General features: G+C 37.2%; 4 protein-coding genes across 11 annotated transcripts in view; 3 read left to right on the top strand and 1 right to left on the bottom strand.

Annotated features, from left to right (window-relative positions):
- LOC137814090 (ribosome biogenesis protein BRX1 homolog 1-like) overlaps window positions 1–18,566 on the bottom strand; it is a 32,536-nt gene extending 13,970 nt beyond the window's left edge. For 4 of the 7 annotated variants that reach the window (XR_011081598.1, XM_068616650.1, XM_068616652.1 and 1 more), the window contains exons 1-2: window positions 18,013–18,566; window positions 17,678–17,819 (exon numbers count right to left, since the gene is read on the bottom strand). Coding sequence is in view for 5 of the 7 variants with exons in the window: in XM_068616650.1 (XP_068472751.1) it covers window positions 17,678–17,819; window positions 18,013–18,224 (354 nt within the window). In the remaining 2 variants the exon portion in view is untranslated. Of the gene's footprint in view, window positions 1–13,373; window positions 13,781–13,873; window positions 13,973–14,079; window positions 14,149–15,195; window positions 15,298–15,757; window positions 15,883–16,090; window positions 16,170–17,677; window positions 17,820–18,012 lie in introns of those variants that run through there. The other 3 variants (XM_068616657.1, XM_068616651.1, XM_068616654.1) reach the window with 3 other exon arrangements.
- On the top strand, window positions 207–2,364 carry LOC137814088 (uncharacterized). Of its 2 annotated transcripts, none has more exons than XM_068616649.1 (2): window positions 207–375; window positions 1,263–2,364. In XM_068616649.1, exons 1-2 carry the CDS (start codon window positions 222–224, stop codon window positions 2,162–2,164), a joined length of 1,056 nt encoding a protein of 351 aa, XP_068472750.1. In that variant the 5' UTR covers window positions 207–221; the 3' UTR covers window positions 2,165–2,364. The 2 variants fall into 2 exon arrangements, with proteins under 2 accessions (XP_068472750.1, XP_068472749.1); XM_068616648.1 differs by having other exon boundaries at window positions 233–1,193.
- LOC137814092 (ribosome biogenesis protein BRX1 homolog 1-like) lies at window positions 3,393–7,416 on the top strand. Its single transcript, XM_068616660.1, has 9 exons — window positions 3,393–3,549; window positions 3,636–3,863; window positions 4,194–4,335; window positions 4,602–4,680; window positions 4,870–4,994; window positions 5,459–5,560; window positions 6,664–6,732; window positions 6,813–6,911; window positions 7,005–7,416. Exons 2-9 carry the CDS (start codon window positions 3,652–3,654, stop codon window positions 7,134–7,136), a joined length of 960 nt encoding a protein of 319 aa, XP_068472761.1. The 5' UTR covers window positions 3,393–3,549; window positions 3,636–3,651; the 3' UTR covers window positions 7,137–7,416.
- Window positions 8,856–10,262, top strand: LOC137814087 (uncharacterized). The gene is made up of 2 exons (XM_068616647.1): window positions 8,856–9,189; window positions 9,259–10,262. Exon 2 carries the CDS (start codon window positions 9,273–9,275, stop codon window positions 10,149–10,151), a length of 879 nt encoding a protein of 292 aa, XP_068472748.1. The 5' UTR covers window positions 8,856–9,189; window positions 9,259–9,272; the 3' UTR covers window positions 10,152–10,262.
- Window positions 18,567–18,639: the final 73 nt, after the last annotated feature.

Genomic DNA, 18,639 nt, shown 5'->3' with positions numbered 1-18,639 from the left:
CCCCCCAGGGTCGAAGTCATGGAAGGACGAAGAGTCGTATGAGACGCAGAGGGTTTTTGAGACAATGCTTGATAGCTGGCATCATTAATGTGTGGCAGAGATGTGACGCATGGCAGAGTTGCCGTTTGGGGATGCTGTCACATCTAGAACGATTGAATGGTAGGGATTACGTGCCGTTTCATATGCCGAGCGTGTTTGATCGTTAGATTAGATTTGATCTAATGGTGCTAGACGAACGTAGGGATTTTGCTTCTCCTATAAATAGTGCTTCATTTGTGGAGTTGAGGGTTTTCCGTTTCTCTTGCTCTGAGTTTCACGTCGCTTGCTTCGTTTGCCAGGTGCTGAGTTTGTTGCCGGTGTCTTCTTCGATTCAAGGTTAGTCATGCCTTCTTCAGAGGGGTCTTCTAGTGTTGTGGGTTCGTCTTTGACTCGCGGTGCGAGTCAGGCATCGGATGGCCCAACGTATGACTGGGTCGATCCTGCCGTCCTTAGGATTCCTAGTAAAATAAAGTCCTCTGATAAATTAGATGAATTTCTTGCTGTCCATAAAAACTTTTTAACACCAGATTGTCCGGCAGAGGCGTTCTATGTCGATATATGCGGTATCACCGACCGTGTGTGTCACGGCCGGGAAAATTCTCCGCATGACTTTTTCTTCGTGTATAGCACTTTATTTTCTCATTTGTACGTATCTTTCCCCTTTGATGATTTTACCATGAATATCCTTCGGATACTTAATGTTGCACCAACCCAACTACATCCGAACTCGTGGGCCATTTTACAAGCCTTCCGGGTTATCTGTCAAATTTTTGGCCTTACGCCGACTCCTGAGTCCTTCTTGTACTACTATAATACTCATCCCAGCCATCCTGTGGGTTGGTTATCCCTATCCAGTCGTCCGGGTAATGTGCGTTTTGCTGCGTTTACCTCCTCTTACAAAAATTTCAAAGACTATTATTTTAAAGTTTTTGTGGAGCCGAACGGCCGAGATCTTTTCTATAATGCTGATGGGACTACCAAATTTCCCTTTCATTGGACCGAGAAACCTGCCACGCTTGAAAATCGATTTTGGGAATCTTTATCCCCTATTGATCAGGAGATTTTGATGATTATAAACCAATTGCCGTGTAGACTTCCCACTCGGGAACTGATAGGTCTTTATGGATCGTCCAAGCAATGGGCAGATCTGAACGGTGAGCATCTTTGCCCTTCGCTAGTTCGATTTGATATTTGACACTTATTTAACTGTGTGTGTTTTGCAGATATTCTCGTAACAATGGATCCAAGTTTGAGTAAGTTCATGAACAGCTTGAAAAGACAAGCGAAGAAGAGCAAGGTTGCTGCTATTGCTGGTGTGAAACCGAAATCCCCAATTGCTGTCATCGGGGAGGAGCCGACCGAGACTGCTATTGTTGCTCCAGTTGCGAATAAGAAGAGGGGCCGTCCGACCAAGGTGCCGAGAATCGAGGCGGGCTCTTCTTCTGGAGGCAAACCCATCAGCATGTTGGGAGTTGGGATACGAGTTGCCCCCACCATGCAATTTGATCTGCGACCAGAGGACGAGGGGATCTTGGCTGCCGTCCCGACTTTGGACCTTATTACAGAAATGGTAGAACTTCAGTGTCGGGCAGCGGTTGTAAGCCATGCTATTGGTGAGGAGTTGAAGAGGGCTGAGTCGGTCGTGATTCCAAAGTTAAAGCGGAAGCTTGACGACTCGGCCACTTCTTTGAAGAGAGCCTTGAAGTCTGTTGAAGAATGCCAAAGGGAGAGGGAGAAAGATATCCGGCTTGCGAAGGAAGAGCAAGAAGCATTGAAAACCGCTTTGGCTGAAATGACGACCGAACGAAATCTTTTAAAGAGAGAAAAAGATGGTCTGATGGTTGAAAAGGAGTCTTTGACCGCCGAAATCGAACAATGCCAAAGTTTTATGCTGCGTGTAAGTGAAGAGAGTTTTAATCAGGGCGTTCGTCAGGTAGCTTTCTTCCATGGTGTGCCGACTGATGATGACCGCTACGACCCGGGTATGGATGTGGTGGATGGCCGCCTAGTACCTCTTGGGGGCGAAGAGGGTGAGGAGGCAGAAGGGGCGGAGGACGAACGTCAGAATCGTGAAGAAATTGTGTCGGAGGCTCCGCAGCAGGATGAAGCCATCGAGATAGTATAATTTGTGAAAATATCTGGACCCGGGTTGTGGGCGTTTGAACAATTTAACTGCTTTTAGTTCTTGCTTTTTTCCGCGCACTTCTATTGTTTTTGAACGTATCATGTCAGTATTAGAAGTTATGCGCTCGGACGACACTTAAGTTACTAATTGTATGTTCTGACCAAGTTTGGTAGATAACGTTTAAGTTACAATTCATGTAACCCAAGTCACATGCTCTGACTGGACGAATGGTTGATTATTAATTTTTAATTTCTGACCAAGGTTGGCGGACGAGCGGCTAACCACTTAGGTTATGAGTCGCATGTTTTGATCAAGGTTGGTGAATAACGTTTAAGTTATAATTCGGATAACTTTAGTTACAAATTCTGACCGAAGGATTGGTTAATTAATAAATTAATTAAATTTCTGACCAAGGTTGGTGAATAACGTTCAAGTTATAATTCGGATAATATATTCTGACCGAACGAACTGTTTATTAATAAATTAATTAAATTTCTGACCAAGGTTGGTGATAACGTTTAAGTTATAATTCGGATAACTTGTTATATATTCTGACCGAACTCACGCTTTATTAATAAATTAATTAAATTTCTGACCAAGGTTGGTGAATAACGTTTAAGTTATAATTCGGATAACTTGTTATATATTCTGACCGAACGATCTGTTTATTAATAAATTAATTAAATTTCTGACCAAGGTTGGTGAATAACGCTTCGTTATAATTCGGATAACTTTAGTTATATATTATGTCCGAACGTACGGTTTATTAATAATTGAATTCCTGACCAATGTTGGTGAATAACGTTTAAGTTATAATTCGGATAACTTTAGTTATATATTCTGGCCGAACGAACGGTTAATGAATTAATTGATTTCTGACCATTGTTGGTAATTTAAAGTGCCTCGTTAAAACCTTCTCGGTAGAAAACCCTCCTTAGGGATAATATTTTGAATTACAGATTGACGGATCCGGAATGGTTTTTCAATTATGAATGTTTTGCATTTTTTATTTTGGATTAACACTACTATTCATGTACTACCGAAAGCATTAATCCGTGAGATTACCTAAAATTTACCGGATTTCATAATCTGGAATACAAAAAAATGTACAATTTATATAGGGACACTTTTGTCTTTGCCCAACCTTATGGGGGTGTAGGAAGAAGAATGTAGGGGTGCAGAAAGAAACTGCCAAGAAATAGTCTTTTCATAAGCATATCCCAAAAGGGCCGAAACCGGTTTATAAAGGGCCCAACTTAAGCATAAACCATTTGCTAAGTAGAAAAACCCTTTGCCGCCATTGCCGCAGCTCATTCATTCAATCATTCGTCGCCACCGCCGGTGAAAGCCCAAACCAGTTTCTCTATCATCTCTTTCCTCCGCAGGTGCGTTTATTCTCTGGCGCACTCCTTTCTAAAGGGTGGTTGTCAATTTTTTATGTTTTTGTGATTATGGTTATTGGGTGTGTCAGATTTTGAAGCAAAAAAATGGGGAAGAAGAGAAAGCACAGTGAGAGTAGTGAACTTGTTGCACAGCCCAAAAAGGAAGATGCTGCTCCAGAGAGACCAACGAGGACCCTTTTGGGTTGGAAGGATAAGAGTCTAGTCAATGATGAAGTCGACGACAGCAACGTTGGTTCACCAATATTCAGGAACAAAGAGAAGGTTTTGGTCACTTGCTCTAGGCGCATCAGTTACAGGTACAATCTAATACAAACCCCATGACTTGTAGTTATAGATTTTGTGTTTTTCGTTTATAGTTTGTATTACTCTATTTTTTCGTCACTTGCCCGCTTGCTCGATTAACATCGCAAGTGCCGGCCGACCTCCCACCAAACTTGCTCGAAGACATTGCTAGCATTGGCCGAACGCCCGCTTGCTCGATTAAACATCGCAAGTGCCGGCCGCTCGTCTGCCCGCTTGCTCGCGGGCAAAGTTTAAGAACAGAGAAACCTTGTGCAGTGAGTCAGTTTTTGTATATTATAATGGTATTTTTTTGGGCGGAGTATTTATTTTCCATTAATTTGTAGGTACCGGCATTTGATGTTGAACTTGGTGTCACTTTTGCCGCATTGCAAGAAGGATAACAAGGTTGAATCAAAGGAAACTAAAGGCGCCACCCTGAACGAGCTTGTTGAGCTCAAAAGTTGCTCCTCGTGTTTATTTTTTGAGGTATTTTATTTATATGCCACAAGGTTTTTCAGTGCCGTGTTACTTCGATTTAGGATTGATGTGTTGTGCTGTTCTCTAGACTAGTATTTGCATTATGTTTGCTATTTGGAAAATCTAAAGCATGCTTGTAGGTAGAGGGATTCGTTTCTTGGTTACAAATGTTGATGCTATTTAACTATGATATGGTAGTCATGAGTTTGTGTCTGGTCAACTTGTTATATTCTGATTAGTGTCTTCTCCTCTCATTTTCTATGCATCAATTTCAGTGCAGGAAGCAAAAAGATCTTTATCTCTGGATGGCCAAATGCCCCAGTGGCCCATCTGTAAAATTTCTAGTTAGTGCGGGTAATATTCTGATCTGATCATTGTCGTAATGTTTATATAATACTAATTTGCTTGCTCTGATCATGTAGAGTTCTGATGTCTGTATACTCTAGGCATCACTGGTCATTCTTCCCAGTGAATTATGATTTTGTGTTTCTCTCTCTCTCCCACCCAATTTTTTTATATACTTTTTCCACCACTGCTTTTCAGTGCATACTATGGAGGAGTTGAAGCTAACGGGAAATCACCTAAAAGGTTCCCGTCCTCTTTTGACGTTTTCTGCAAATTTTGAAAAAGATGCACATTGGAAACTGTTAAAGGAGATGTTGTTACAGGTATGTGGTCTGTTTCTTTCCTTGCAAGTTTTTTCATCTTTGTCCACCTAGTTTCATCCGAGTAAAACTTAAGTTGATTACTCTCATATGTGCCATTTCATATACAAGGTAAAGGTTAGCTTGATGGTTTCATCTTAGTTTGTTGATTCATGATGTTGCCTCCATGAATTTCCAGTCTAATTATGATCTGCTTCATGTGCTCTTTCCTGATGTTATTGGGATCTTACATTGTGGTTGTCATGTTTCTTCCTAGGAGTATTTTCTCAATTTGTTGTTTCTGATTGGAGAAAATTCAATTAATGTTATTATATCTCCATCTATTATTACATAGTTTAGATTGAGTAAGCTGTGAGTTCTGTTTAATGCATATATTTCTGTGTACAGTTCTCTCTATTTCTAATACTGTTGTATGTCTGCTGTAATTGATAATTTCTGATATACTATTTCTTTCTTTTTTTGTTCAGATATTCGAAATACCAAAGGACCATAGAAAAGCTAAGCCCTTCCATGATCATGTTTTTGTTTTCTCAATAGCTGATGACCATATATGGTTCCGTAATTACCAGGTTTGTGTTTGTATTAGCATTGTCCTTTAAAGAATTTATGGGTTCCTTAATTTGAAGATTGTTGTTTGGGGTCTCCTTTCTACCTACCTCTAAAGAAATTATGTGTATACATTGTGATTATAAATATGTTGATTGCTTTTTTAGCCACAGGTTAATGATTGAAGTGAAGTTTGGGTCGAGCATTTTTAACCTTTAGTTTCTTATAAACATTACCGAGGAATGAACTTAAGTTTCTATCTATACATTTCAATTTGAAGGATTAGTTTTTGGGTTCCTTAATAAATAGACTTCAATATGATGTAAAGAATGCTTAACCACAACAATTTTTAAGATTGAGGATATTGGACTATTATAATGAGTTTAAATTTTTATCTACTACCAGTGTAAAACATTTTGGATGTTCCAGTATGGTATTGTTTCATAAGCTCAAAGGTTAAACTATGGTGCATGTAATGTTTCGTTTACTGATCAACTTCATTCATTTAATTATGGTCTGCTATGATGCATGGGCACGATATTGGATATGATGCATACCTGATATGGCAATACACTTGTTTTTGAATATTTAAGGTACTATGCGTGACATATAAGTATTGAAAAATGTATAAAAACATAATAAATATATAATTACAATTGTGTGAATCCAAATTGAAATCACATTTATTAGACATTGTCAAAATAAGTATTAGTGTTTAATAGATTAGATACTTCATCGTTGGTAAAGTATCCCATAGTATTGGATACGGATATGTGATACAAATTGAAGTATGTATCAGTGCATCACAGATGGTCAGTCTCACCAAATCAGTGATGACTGAATCAAGTGTTGATTTTGGTTTGATTCCTGTGCGAGCCTCCAATAGAAGTTCTACTCATTTTTTGTAGGACAAAAACCCATTAGATTGAGTCATTTGTGTTATACTCATGGCATCAGTCTTTTAGAGGACAATTGTTACTATTAGTTGTTCACAAGATTCATTTAATTCGACCATTTATGGTCTCATTTTCTCCAACTATATAATATTGATTTTTTCATGACAAAGTATTGTTTTATTTTCTGCCTGTGGCCTACTAAGGAATGCTACATCTTTATTCCCTTGCAGATTTCTACTCATCATAATGAAGCAGATAAATTACCAAAGGGAGGCCTTGATAAAATGACATTGATTGAGGTCTGAAAACTGGTTCTTGATGTATTTTTTATCTTTCAATTTCTAACATTCATTTACATGTGTGCAAACTACTTGTGTAGGTCGGTCCACGATTCTGCTTGAACCCAATTAAAATATTTGGTGGCAGTTTTGGAGGCCCAACATTATATGAGAATCCATTCTATGTATCTCCAAATCAGGTACCAACCAATATAATTTTCGTGTATGCTTAGAATTTCTCAAGCTTTCTACTACTAAGAAGCATATGTATCATTGGTTGCTGGTTCTGATAGGTTCGAGCTTTGGAGAAAAAGAAGAAGGCTGGAAAGTTTGCGAAGAAGGTCAAAGCAAAGACAAGGAGGAAAATGCATGAGATGTCTAATCCTCTGGAGCCTGATGAGTTTGCAGATATGTGGAAAGATTGATTTTGAATACAACTGCAGCTAAAGAGTAAGTAAGAAAGAAAAAATCATATTTCACCTTATATCCATTCATCATGTGATGGAATATTTGGTTGGTAGCAACAGCTTTTGATGTGAAATTCTTTATATGTTCAATTGAAGATATAGCTGTAACATGAAAGGGAGACTTTTTTTATTCTTCAATGTTTTTTTCTGTAATTTTTGTGGGGGCTGGTTGTTCTCTTATCAGACATTGATTTGGTGGATGGAAATTAAATTTTGGCAGAGAAGGTTCCAGTTTTGAGATTGGGTTTGAATGATATGTTTATTATGAGCTCATTTCCCCTGTAGAGAAGAGAACTACCCTTTTTTTATATCTCACCAGTAATAAATCACTATTAATGGTCTCATTATAACCTATACTGGCCTAATTTAAAATATAAAATAATTGTCTAATACTGATAGAAGATTCCTATTGGGTAAATCAGATTTTGGCCTACTATGCTTAAAAAATATATTGACATTTTTACCATGTTGGTGTTTTCAATATATTTCGTTTAGGGTGGCTCTTTTCTTGGTAGTTAATTTCAGGGGTATTTCTTCCTGGATCCCTACATTTTTCTTTTTGCACCCCTACAATCTTTGAAATGGGTGATTCTGGAATGAGTTTTGTAAGCAAAGGATGTTTCTAGAATATAGGGGTTTTGTAAGGAAAGTGTGTTTTTGGAATAAGAAATCTGGAAGGTAAAAAACTATTCTGGAAAAAACATTTTTTTAATTTTTAAAAGGGGTAAAATGGTCTTTTTGAAAAATGATGGGGGTGCAGGAAGAAACACCCTAATATCAGGTGCTGTTGTTTCTGGGTTTCTTAACAAAAGAGAAGGGGCTCAAGGCCCAAATAGAGCCATGGGCTCCCAAGTGTAGCTTTCTTTCTACACTGTAGGAATATCTCCCTGCACCCCCAACAAATGTTGGCATAAACTCTTCTTTTGGTCATATTTTTTTTTCTGGAGTTATTGTGTTAGTACAGTACTTTGAAGTAGAAAAAAAACTGAAATAAAGGCCATATTATAGTATACCAATTTTGTCTGGTCTTTTCTTTTTCCTCTTGTACAACAGTGGGAATGATGCACTGAGCAAAACCATTGGTTATTTTGGCAGCAACAAGTTATTATTTTCAACACTTAATTTGAAATAAAATTTCTCGACAATTTTGTAAGCCACACAAAGTTGACGTATCCAAATTTCAATCTGTTTGGAAAGTTTCTGAAAAATTAAACCGAAAAGTATCGATTTGAAACTCTTCAACTATGCAAAGTCATAATAAGATGTAGTTTCAGTTCGATATAAAATGCACTAAGAATTATAAGACGCTTGAAACGTTTTAATTGATCACATTATACATCGTTTGAACAATATTACGCATGAACAAAAATATAAAGAAAAACAATTTTCTTCTTTTGAAAATGTATAATTATTAATAATAATAAACCACCGACGACTTTTATTATCCTATCTAACGATGGTAAGATACGACGAGACAATTCTGTGTTTCTCCATTATGAAATAGGCATGGAAGCATGACACATCTTCCAACATAAAATAATGTCCCATGTCGGTGTAGAACATTGGCACAGATACTTCCAAGTACAGTAGTAGATTTTTAATATTTTTCTCCCTCAATAGAAAATTTGGTCAACACACTCGTTTAACTCATATCATAGTAATCATCACTATGTTGAAACTCTTGAGTTGAAACTCTTGAGTTGTCGTTATCCAGTCGTCCGGGGAACGTACGCTTTGCTGCTTTCACTACCTCTTATAAGAATTTTAAGGATTACTTTTTTAGTGTTTGTCGAGCCGGACGGCCGGGATCTATTCTATAATGCCGATGGAAGCACAAAATTTCCATTCCATTGGACGGAGAATCCCACCTCCCTTGACCATCGGCTTTGGGAATCTTTGTCTCCCATCGACCAAGAAATTTTGATGGTCGTGAATCAACTACCGTGTAGGCTCCCTACGCGGGAACTGATAGCCCTTTACGGGTCGTCCAAGCAGTAAGCGGACCTAAATGGTGAGCACCTTCTTCCTGCGGTCGTTCGGCTGATATCATTTGTTTCTTACCTTCGTGTTTATGTTGCAGAAATTGTTGTGAGCATGGATCCGAGTTTGAAGAAATATATGAATAGTCTGAAGAGGCAGGCTAATAAGAGTAAGATAGCCACCATCGCCGGGATTGTCCCGCGGACGACTGAGCGGGAGGTCGTTCCGGTGGAGGTTGTCCCTGTTCCTGCTCAAGGAAAGAAGAGGGGACGGTCTGCTAAGGTGCCTCGTACGGACGCTCCGTCCTCGTCGGGCAGTCCCATTAGCTTATTGGTGTCATCCGTCAGGGTGGCACCTAGAATGCAATTTGTCTTGCGTCCGGAGGACGAGGAAATTTTTGCTACCATTCCCACTTTAGATATGGTCGAGGAGACGGTTGAGCTGCAGTGTCGTGCGGCCGTGGCGACCAGGGCTCTTGGGGATGAGCTAAGGAGAGTGAAGACAGTCTCGATTCCAAAACTGAAATCTCAGCTCAACGAATCGGCTGTCTCGTTGAAGGATGCCCTGAAGGCAGTGGACGAAGCCCGGGCTGACGCTCAGACGGTCAGGAAGGAGCATGAGGCTTTAAAGATTACTTTCGAAGAAGTAGCAGTTGGACGGGCAGATGCCATCAAGGAGCGGGAAAAACTGGCCGCGGAGAAAGAATTGTTGAGTGCTCAAGTTGAACAGCTTCAAGGGTTCATGTTGAGCATCAACGAGGAGTCGTTCAGGCAGGGAGTACGGCAGGTCGCCTTTTTCCATGGGGTTCCGGACGACGTTGAGCGATACGACTCGAACATGGATGTGGTGGACGGCCGTCTGATGCCTCTGGGGGACGAGGAGGCCGAAGAGAATGATCAAACCATCTGTCCTACAACTGAGATGCCACGTGCAGATGATACCGTACCGCCGGAGGAGTCGATGCAACCGGATGACACCCATGATATTGTTTAATATTTTCATTACCTGGGCCCGGGGTGTGGGCTAAAGACAATTTTACTGCTTTGTGACGTGTTTTGAACTATTTTACTTTTTGCTATCGAATTTATTTTCATGTTGCTATTACCACGCAGTTTAATACCGGACGACGGTGCTTTGATGTCGCGCGTAACTTGGACATTTATATATAATTTAATTGAATTTCTGACTAAGGTAATTTAATTGAATTTCTGACCAAGGCTGGTGAATAACGTTTTAAAGTTATAATTCGGCTAACTTTAGTTATATCTTCCGACCGAGTGAACGGTTAATTAATTTAATTGAATTTCTGACCAAGATTGGTGAATAACGTTTAAGTTATAATTCTGATAACTTGTTATATCTTCCGACCGAATGGACGGTTAATTAATTTAATTGAATTTCTGACCAAGATTGGTGAATAACGTTTAAGTTATAATTCGGATAACTGTAGTTATATCTTCCGACCGAATTAGCGGTTAATTAATTTAATTGAATTTCTGACCAAGATTGGTGAATAACGTTTAAGTTATAATTCGGATAACTTTAGTTATATCTTCCGACCGAAGGAACGGTTAATTATTTTAATTGAATTTCTGACCAAGGTTTGGTGAATAACGTTTAAGTTATAATTCAGATAAATTTAGTTATATATTCCGACCGAATGAACGGTTAATTAATTGAATTTCTGACCAAGATTGGTGAATAACGTTTGTTATAATTCGGATAACTTTAGTTATATATTCCGACCGAATGAGCGGTTAATTAATTTAATTGAATTTCTGACCAAGGTTGGTGAATAACGTTTAAGTTATAATTCGGATAACTTTAGTTATATATTCCGACCGAATGAACGGTTAATTAAATGAATTTCTGACCAAGATTGGTGAATAACGTTTAAGTTATAATTCGGATAACTTTAGTTATATCTTCCGAAAAGAAGAAATGGTGATTGGATTTTTGGTTTCAGAGTTAAAACTGGAATATGTTCTGTTCCTTTTGGAGTTACATGAGGCCAACATTTATTTTGTGGCCCTGACTTTAAGTGCTAACCAAAGACTACTCTTCTAGAAAACTGATTCCCATCAAAAAATTAGAGATCAAATCACATAATTATAACTCATGATTGAGGTGTATCTTATCTAGCTAAAGGAACTAATGGTTAAAATTGAGAATCACAAATCATGTGGCCATAATAGACTCTAAATCCATATTAAATAAATTGAATCTTGTATCGATAGGGTCCGTAAGACAATTGAAAGTCCAACATTCAATTAGGGTTGACTGAAACAACTGAATTCATTATGTCTAAACAGATAATTAACAAGACTAATCAGTTAATAAACATTAGGTAATACATTCTTAATTATGGTCAAAAGTTTTAATTCAATCCAATAATAAAGAACTCATCATAATCGTATAATTATGCACAGATTTTAAGAATAAGGTATGTGATCTTCAGTATTAATAGCACCGAGTATTAAATACTGGAGATCTCACCTGAACATCAAAATGTTTTTACAGGTACTATCCAAGTTTAGAATTCACAAAGTTAAAAAAGATATCGAGAAGAAGACAATAGTTATTTTGATTTCAATCTGTTTGAGAACAAATCCTAACCCTTACAGTTACAACTCAAGAGTTTCAACATAGTGATGATTACTATGATATGAGTTAAACGAGTGTGTTGACCAAATTTTCTATTGAGGGAGAAAAATACTAAAAATCTACTACTGTACTTGGAAGTATCTGTGCCAATGTTCTACACCGACATGGGACATTATTTTATGTTTGAGATGTGTCATTTATTTCATAATGGGGAAACAGAGAATTGTGTTGTCGTATCTTACCATCGTTAGATAGGATAATAAAAGTCGTCGGTGGTTTATTCTTATTAATAATTATACATTTTCAAAAGAAGAAAATTGCTTTTCTTTATATTTTTGTTCATGCGTAATATTGTTCAAACGAAGTATAATGCGATCAATTAAAACGTTTCAAGCGTCTTATAATTCTTAGTGCATTTTATATCGATCTGAAACTACATCTTATTATGACTTTGCACAGTTGCAGAGTTTCAAATCGATACTTTTCGGTTTAATTTTTCAAAAACTTTGTGTGGCTTACAAAATAACTTTGTGTGGCTTACGTCAACTTTGTGTGGCTGCCAAAATAAGCAATGGTTTTGCCCAGTGCATCATTCCCATTGTTGTACTAGAGGAAAAAGAAAAGACAAGACAAAATTGGTATACTATAATATGGCCTTCATTTCAGTTTTTTTTCTACTTCAAAGTACTGTACTAAAACAATACCTCCAGAAAAAAAAATATGACCAAAAGAAGAGTTTTTATGCCAACATTCTAGAATAAATTCTAACCTCAACCAAAAAATTCATTCCAAAATTTGTGGGTCAACCATGTTCAAAAATTTGTTGAACGGAAATTTGATCATTTTGTATTTGTGGGGGGGGGGGGGGGGGGTGCAGGGAGATATTCTTACAGTGTAGAAAGAAAGGTACACTTGGGAGCCCATGGCTCTATTTGGGCCTTGAGCCCCTTCTCTTTTGTTAAGAAACCCAGAAACAAAAGCACCAGAAATTAGGGTGTTTCTCCCTGCACCCCATCATTTTCCAAAAAGACCATTTTACCCCTTTTAAAAATGACTTCCAGGTTACTATTTCATCCACTTTCCAAAACATATTTTATGAATTTCAGATTTATCATTCTAAAAATTTAAAAATGTTTTTTCCAGAATAGACTTTTACCTTCCAGATTTCTTATTCGAAAAACACACTTTACTTTCAAAGCCCCTATATCCCAGAAACACCCTTTCTTACAAAACTACTATTCCAGAATCACCCAAAATCATCAAGTATTTCAAAGAATGTAGGGGTGCAAAAAGAAAAATATAGAGATGCAGGAAGAAATACCTGAAATTAACTACCAAGAAAAGAGCCACCCTAAACGAAATATATTGAAAACACTAACATGGTAAAAATGTGAATATATGTTTGAAGCATAGTAGGCCAAAATCTGATTTACCCAATAGGAATCTTCTATCAGTATTAGACAATTATTTTATATTTTAAATTAGGCCAGCATAGGTTATAATGAGACCGTTGATAGTGATTTATTACTGGTGAGATATAAAAAAAAATGGTAGTTCTCTTCTCTACAGGGGAATGAGAGCTCATAATAAACATATCATTCAAACCCAATCTCAAAACTGGAACCTTCTCTGCCAAAATTTAATTTCCATCCACCAAATCAATGTCTGATAAGAGAACAACCAGCCCCCACAAAAATTACAGAAAAAAACATTGAAGAATAAAAAAAGTCTCCCTTTCATGTTACAGCTATATCTTCAATTGAACATATAAAGAATTTCACATCAAAAGCTGTTGCTACCAACCAAATGTTCCATCACATGATGAATGGATATAAGGTGAAATATGATTTTTTTTTCTTACTCTTTAGCTGCGGTTGTATTCAAAATCAATCTTTCCACATATCTGCAAACTCATCAGGCTCCAGAGGATTAGACATCTCATGCATTTTCCTCCTTGTCTTTGCTTTGACCTTCTTCGCAAACTTTCCAGCCTTCTTCTTTTTCTCCAAAGCTCGAACCTATCAGAACCAGCAACCAATGATAGATAAGCTTATTAGTAGTAGAAAGCTTGAGAAATTCTAAGCATACACGAAAAATATATTGGTTGGTACCTGATTTGGAGATACATAGAATGGGTTCTCATATAATGTTGGGCCTCCAAAACTGCCACCAAATATTTTAATTGGGTTCAAGCAGAATCGTGGACCGACCTATTCAAGCAGAATCGTGGACCGACCTACACAAGTAGTTTGCACACAGGTTAAATGAATGTTATAAATGGAAAGATCAAAAATACACCAAGAACCAGTTTTCAGACCTCAATCAATGTCATTTTATCAAGGCCTCCCCTTGGTAATTTATCTGCTTCATTATGATGAGTAGAAATCTGCAAGGGAATAAAGATGTAGCATTCCTTAGTAGGCCACAGGCAGAAAATAATACAATACTTTGTCATGAAAAAATCAATATTATATAGTTGGAGAAAATAAGACCATATAATGGTCGAATTAAATGAGTCTTGTGAACAACTAATAGTAACAATTGTCCTCTAAAAGACTATGCCATGAGTACAACACAAATGACTCAATCTAATGGGTTATTGTCCTACAAAAAATGAGTAGAATTTCTATTGCAGGCTCGCACAGGAATCAAACCAAAATCAACACTTGATTCAGTCATCACTGATTTGGTGAGACTGACCATCTGTGATGCACTGATACTTCAATTTGTATCAAATATCCGTATCCAATATTCTGGGATACTTTACCAACGATGAAGTATCTAATCTATTAAACACTAATACTTATTTTGACAATGTCTAATAAATGTGATTTCAATTTTGCATTCACACATGTAATTTTTGTACATTTTTCAAAATTTAAATGTATAGCCGTATCAGGTATGCATCATAACTGATATCGTGCCCATGCATCATAGCAGACCATAATTAAATGAATGAAGTTGATCAATAAATGAAACATTACATGCACCATAGTTTAATCTTTGAGCTTATAAAACAATACCATACTGGAACGTCCAAAATGTTTTACACTGGTAGTAGATAAAAATTTAAACTCATTATAACAATCCAATATCCTCCATCTTAAAAATTATTGTGGTTAAGCATTCTTTACATCATATTGAAGTCTATTTATTAAGGAACCCAAAAACTAATCCTTCAAATTGAAATGTATAGATAGAAACTTAAGTTTATTCCTCGGTAATGTTTATAAGAAACTAAAGGTTAAAAATGCTCCACCCAAACTTCAGTTCAATCATTAACCTGTGGCTAAAAAAACAATCAACATATTTATAATCACAATGTATACACATAATTTCTTTAGAAGTAGCTAGAAAGGAGACCCCAAACAACAATGTTCAAATTAAGGAACCCATAAATTCTTTAAAGGACAATGCTAATACAAACACAAACCTGGTAATTACGGAACCATATATGGTCATCAGCTATTGAGAAAACAAAAACATGATCATGGAAGGGCTTAGCTTTTCTATGGTCCTTTGGTATTTCGAATATCTGAACAAAAAAGAAAGAAATAGTATATCAAATTATCAATTACAGTAGACATACAACAGTATCAGAAATAGAGAGAACTGTACACAGAAATATATGCACTAAACAGAACTCACAGCTTACTCAATCTAAACTATGTAAAAATAGATGGACCTACAATAACATTAATTGAATTTTCTCCAATCAGAAACAACAAATTGAGAAAATACTCTTAGGAAGATACATGACAACCACAATGCAAGATCCCAATTATATCAGGAAAGAGCACATGAAGCAGTTCATAATTAGACTGGAAATTCATAGAGGCAACATCATGAATCAACAAACTAAGATGAAACCATCAAGCTAACCTTTACCTTGTATATGAAATGGCATATATGAGAGTAATCAACTAAGTTTTCCTCGGATGAAACTAGGTGGAAAAAGATGAAAAAACTTGCAAGGAAAGAAACCGACCACATACCTGTAACAACATCTCCTTTAACAGTTTCCAGTGTGCATCTTTTTCAAAATTTGCAGAAAACGTCAAAAGAGGACGGGAACCTTTTAGGTGATTTCCTGTTAGCTTCAACTCCTCCATTGTATGCACTGAAAAGCAGTGGTGGAAAAAGGAAAGTTAGTAAAAGTATATACAAGAAATGGGAGGGAGAGAGAGAGAGAGAAACACAAAATCATAATTCACTGGGAAGAATGACCAGTGATGCCTAGAGTATACAGACATCAGAACTCTACATGATCAGCGCAAGCAAATTAGAATTAAATAAACATTACGACAATGATCAGATCAGAATATTACCCGCACTAACTAAAATTTTTACAGATGGGCCATTGGGGCATTTGGCCATCCAGAGATAAAGATCTTTTTGCTTCCTGCACTGAAATTGATACATAGAAAATGAGAGGAGAAGACACTAATCAGAATATTACAAGTTGACCAGACACAAACTCATGACTACCACCATATCATAGTTAAATAGCATCAACATTTGTAACCAACAAACGAATCCCTCTACCTACAAGCAGTGTTATCAATATCGGATAACGGATCATATCGGAGACCCCAAATTTCCTTTATAGAGTTATAACGGAACCCATATCGGGTTATGGCGGAAGCATGACGGTCAAAAGAAATATAATATATATATATATATATATATATATATATAAATAACTTCAAAAAATGCAAAAATAATGAAAGAGACAATCATAACTAAAGATTAAATTATGTCTAAGAATGAGAATGTGTAGTGGCTGTGGTTTAGGTTTAGGGTAAGGCAATTGCTTCCTGCACCATATCACTGCACCCGATTCCAGCGAAAAAGACGAAACTATCCTTAAAAAAAATTTCCGAAATATGTGTTCCGGATTTTTTTTTCTGGAACGAAATTTTATATTACAGATTTTTTATCCGGAATGAGTTTTTTATTTTTGTTTCTGGATTTTTATTTCCGAAACACAATAATCTCTTTTCCGGATTTTTTTTTCCAGAATGTATTATTTATCAATTCCGAATTTTTTTGTCCGGAATAGAATTTTAAATTCTGTTTCCGGATTTTTATTTCCGAAACTCAATAACCACTTCCGGATATATTTTTCCGGAATATATTATTTTCAAATCCGGATTTTTATTTCCAGAATAAAGGGCATTTTTGGAATTTTCAAAATTGTGTTGGGTGCAGGGAGCATTTGCCTTAGGGTAATATGTCTCTTAATTGGGCCAAAATAGGCCCAAAAGCCACACATCAGTTTTTAAAATTTTAAGATTGAAAAACCCACTAATAAGGTGTTTAAATTAGGGTTGCAGCCCCACCACACACCACACGTCAGTTTTAAATATTTAGTATTTTTAATTTAAATTTTAAATTTTTTATTATTTTAAATCTGAAATGGGCCAAAGGCCCAAATCTTTTAATTTTAGAAATTAGGGTTAGGGTTTTGCACCCTTCTTCTTCATCAGCCGCCGCCTTCTTCATCAACTCCGAGCCTTCTTCTTCATCAGCCGCCGCAGCAGCCCTTCTTCTTCATCAGCCGCCGCAGCAGCCCTTCTTCTTCATCTACTCCTTCAAGCTCCGCTGCCTACCGATATTTTGGATATCTCCGATATCCGTTACCGCTCCGCCATGCCAATAGCGGCCGCCATGGTCCGCCATGCGAAATCCGATTCGCCACCGCCTTGTTGTGGCGGTGGTCTGGAATTCCGCTACCGAAATCCGCCATGGCGACGCCATGGCCGATATGTGATAACACTGCCTACAAGCATGCTTTAGATTTTCCAAATAGCGCAAACATAATGCAAATACTAGTCTAGAGAACAGCACAACGCATCAATCCTAAATCGAAGTAACACGACACTGAAAAACCTTGTGGCATATAAATAAAATACCTCAAAAAATAAACACGAGGAGCAACTTTTGAGCTCAACAAGCTCGTTCAGGGTGGTGCCTTTAGTTTCCTTTGATTCAACCTTGTTATCCTTCTTGCAATGCGGCAAAAGTGACACCAAGTTCAACATCAAATGCCGGTACCTACAAATTAATGGAAAATAAATACTCCGCCCAAAAAAAATACCATTATAATATACAAAAACTGACTCACTGCACAAGGTTTCTCTGTTCTTAAACTTTGCACATCAAGACACAAAAATAGAGTAATACAAACTATAAACGAAAAAACACAAAATCTATAACTACAAGTCATGGGGTTTGTATTAGATTGTACCTGTAACTGATGCGCCTAGAGCAAGTGACCAAAACCTTCTCTTTGTTCCTGAATATTGGTGAACCAACGTTGCTGTCGTCGACTTCATCAGTGACTAGACTCTTATCCTTCCAACCCAAAAGGGTCCTCGTTGGTCTCTCTGGAGCAGTATCTTCCTTTTTGGGCTGTGCAACAAGTTCACTACTCTCACCGTGCTTTCTCTTCTTCCCCATTTTTTGCTTCAAAATTTGACACACCCAATAACCATAATCACAAAAATATAAAAAATTGACAACGACCCTTTAGAAAGGAGTGCGCCAAAGAATAAACGCACCTGCGGAGGAAAGTGATGGTAGAAAAACTGGTTTGGGCTTTCGCCGGCGGTGGCGACGAATGATTGAATGAATGAGCTGTGGCAATGGCGGCAAAGGGTTGGGGACCAGTAATGTTTCTTTCTTGGACTTCATGTAATGCCACAGCTCTTCATCGTTTTGGGGACCAGTACCACTGCCATTAATCTTAAGGCATTTCAAGGAGTAGCATAGGTAGAATGCCTCCTCGAAGCTTAATTGAAACCAGTGTTTGTCCTTTTCAATTGTTCTCACAGGTCGACCAAAGCATGCTTAGTCATTTTTTTCTGTTATGAGT

The sequence above is a fragment of the Phaseolus vulgaris genome, chromosome 1 (assembly GCF_000499845.2).
Source record: "Phaseolus vulgaris cultivar G19833 chromosome 1, P. vulgaris v2.0, whole genome shotgun sequence".
Taxonomy (NCBI): Eukaryota; Viridiplantae; Streptophyta; class Magnoliopsida; order Fabales; family Fabaceae; genus Phaseolus; species Phaseolus vulgaris.
This window is presented reverse-complemented; position numbering and strand designations above follow the sequence as displayed.

Bases quoted from the DNA above. Each gene is read 5' to 3' on its own strand.
- LOC137814092 (XM_068616660.1), top strand. From the start codon at position 3,652: ATGGGGAAGAAGAGAAAGCACAGTGAGAGTAGTGAACTTGTTGCACAG. The intron at 3,864-4,193 runs GTACAATCTAAT...ATTAATTTGTAG, and splicing joins TCTAGGCGCATCAGTTACAG to GTACCGGCATTTGATGTTGA. The intron at 6,733-6,812 runs GTCTGAAAACTG...CTACTTGTGTAG, and splicing joins ATAAAATGACATTGATTGAG to GTCGGTCCACGATTCTGCTT.
- LOC137814088 (XM_068616648.1), top strand. From the start codon at position 383: ATGCCTTCTTCAGAGGGGTCTTCTAGTGTTGTGGGTTCGTCTTTGACT. The intron at 1,194-1,262 runs GTGAGCATCTTT...TGTGTTTTGCAG, and splicing joins GCAATGGGCAGATCTGAACG to ATATTCTCGTAACAATGGAT.
- LOC137814087 (XM_068616647.1), top strand. From the start codon at position 9,273: ATGGATCCGAGTTTGAAGAAATATATGAATAGTCTGAAGAGGCAGGCT.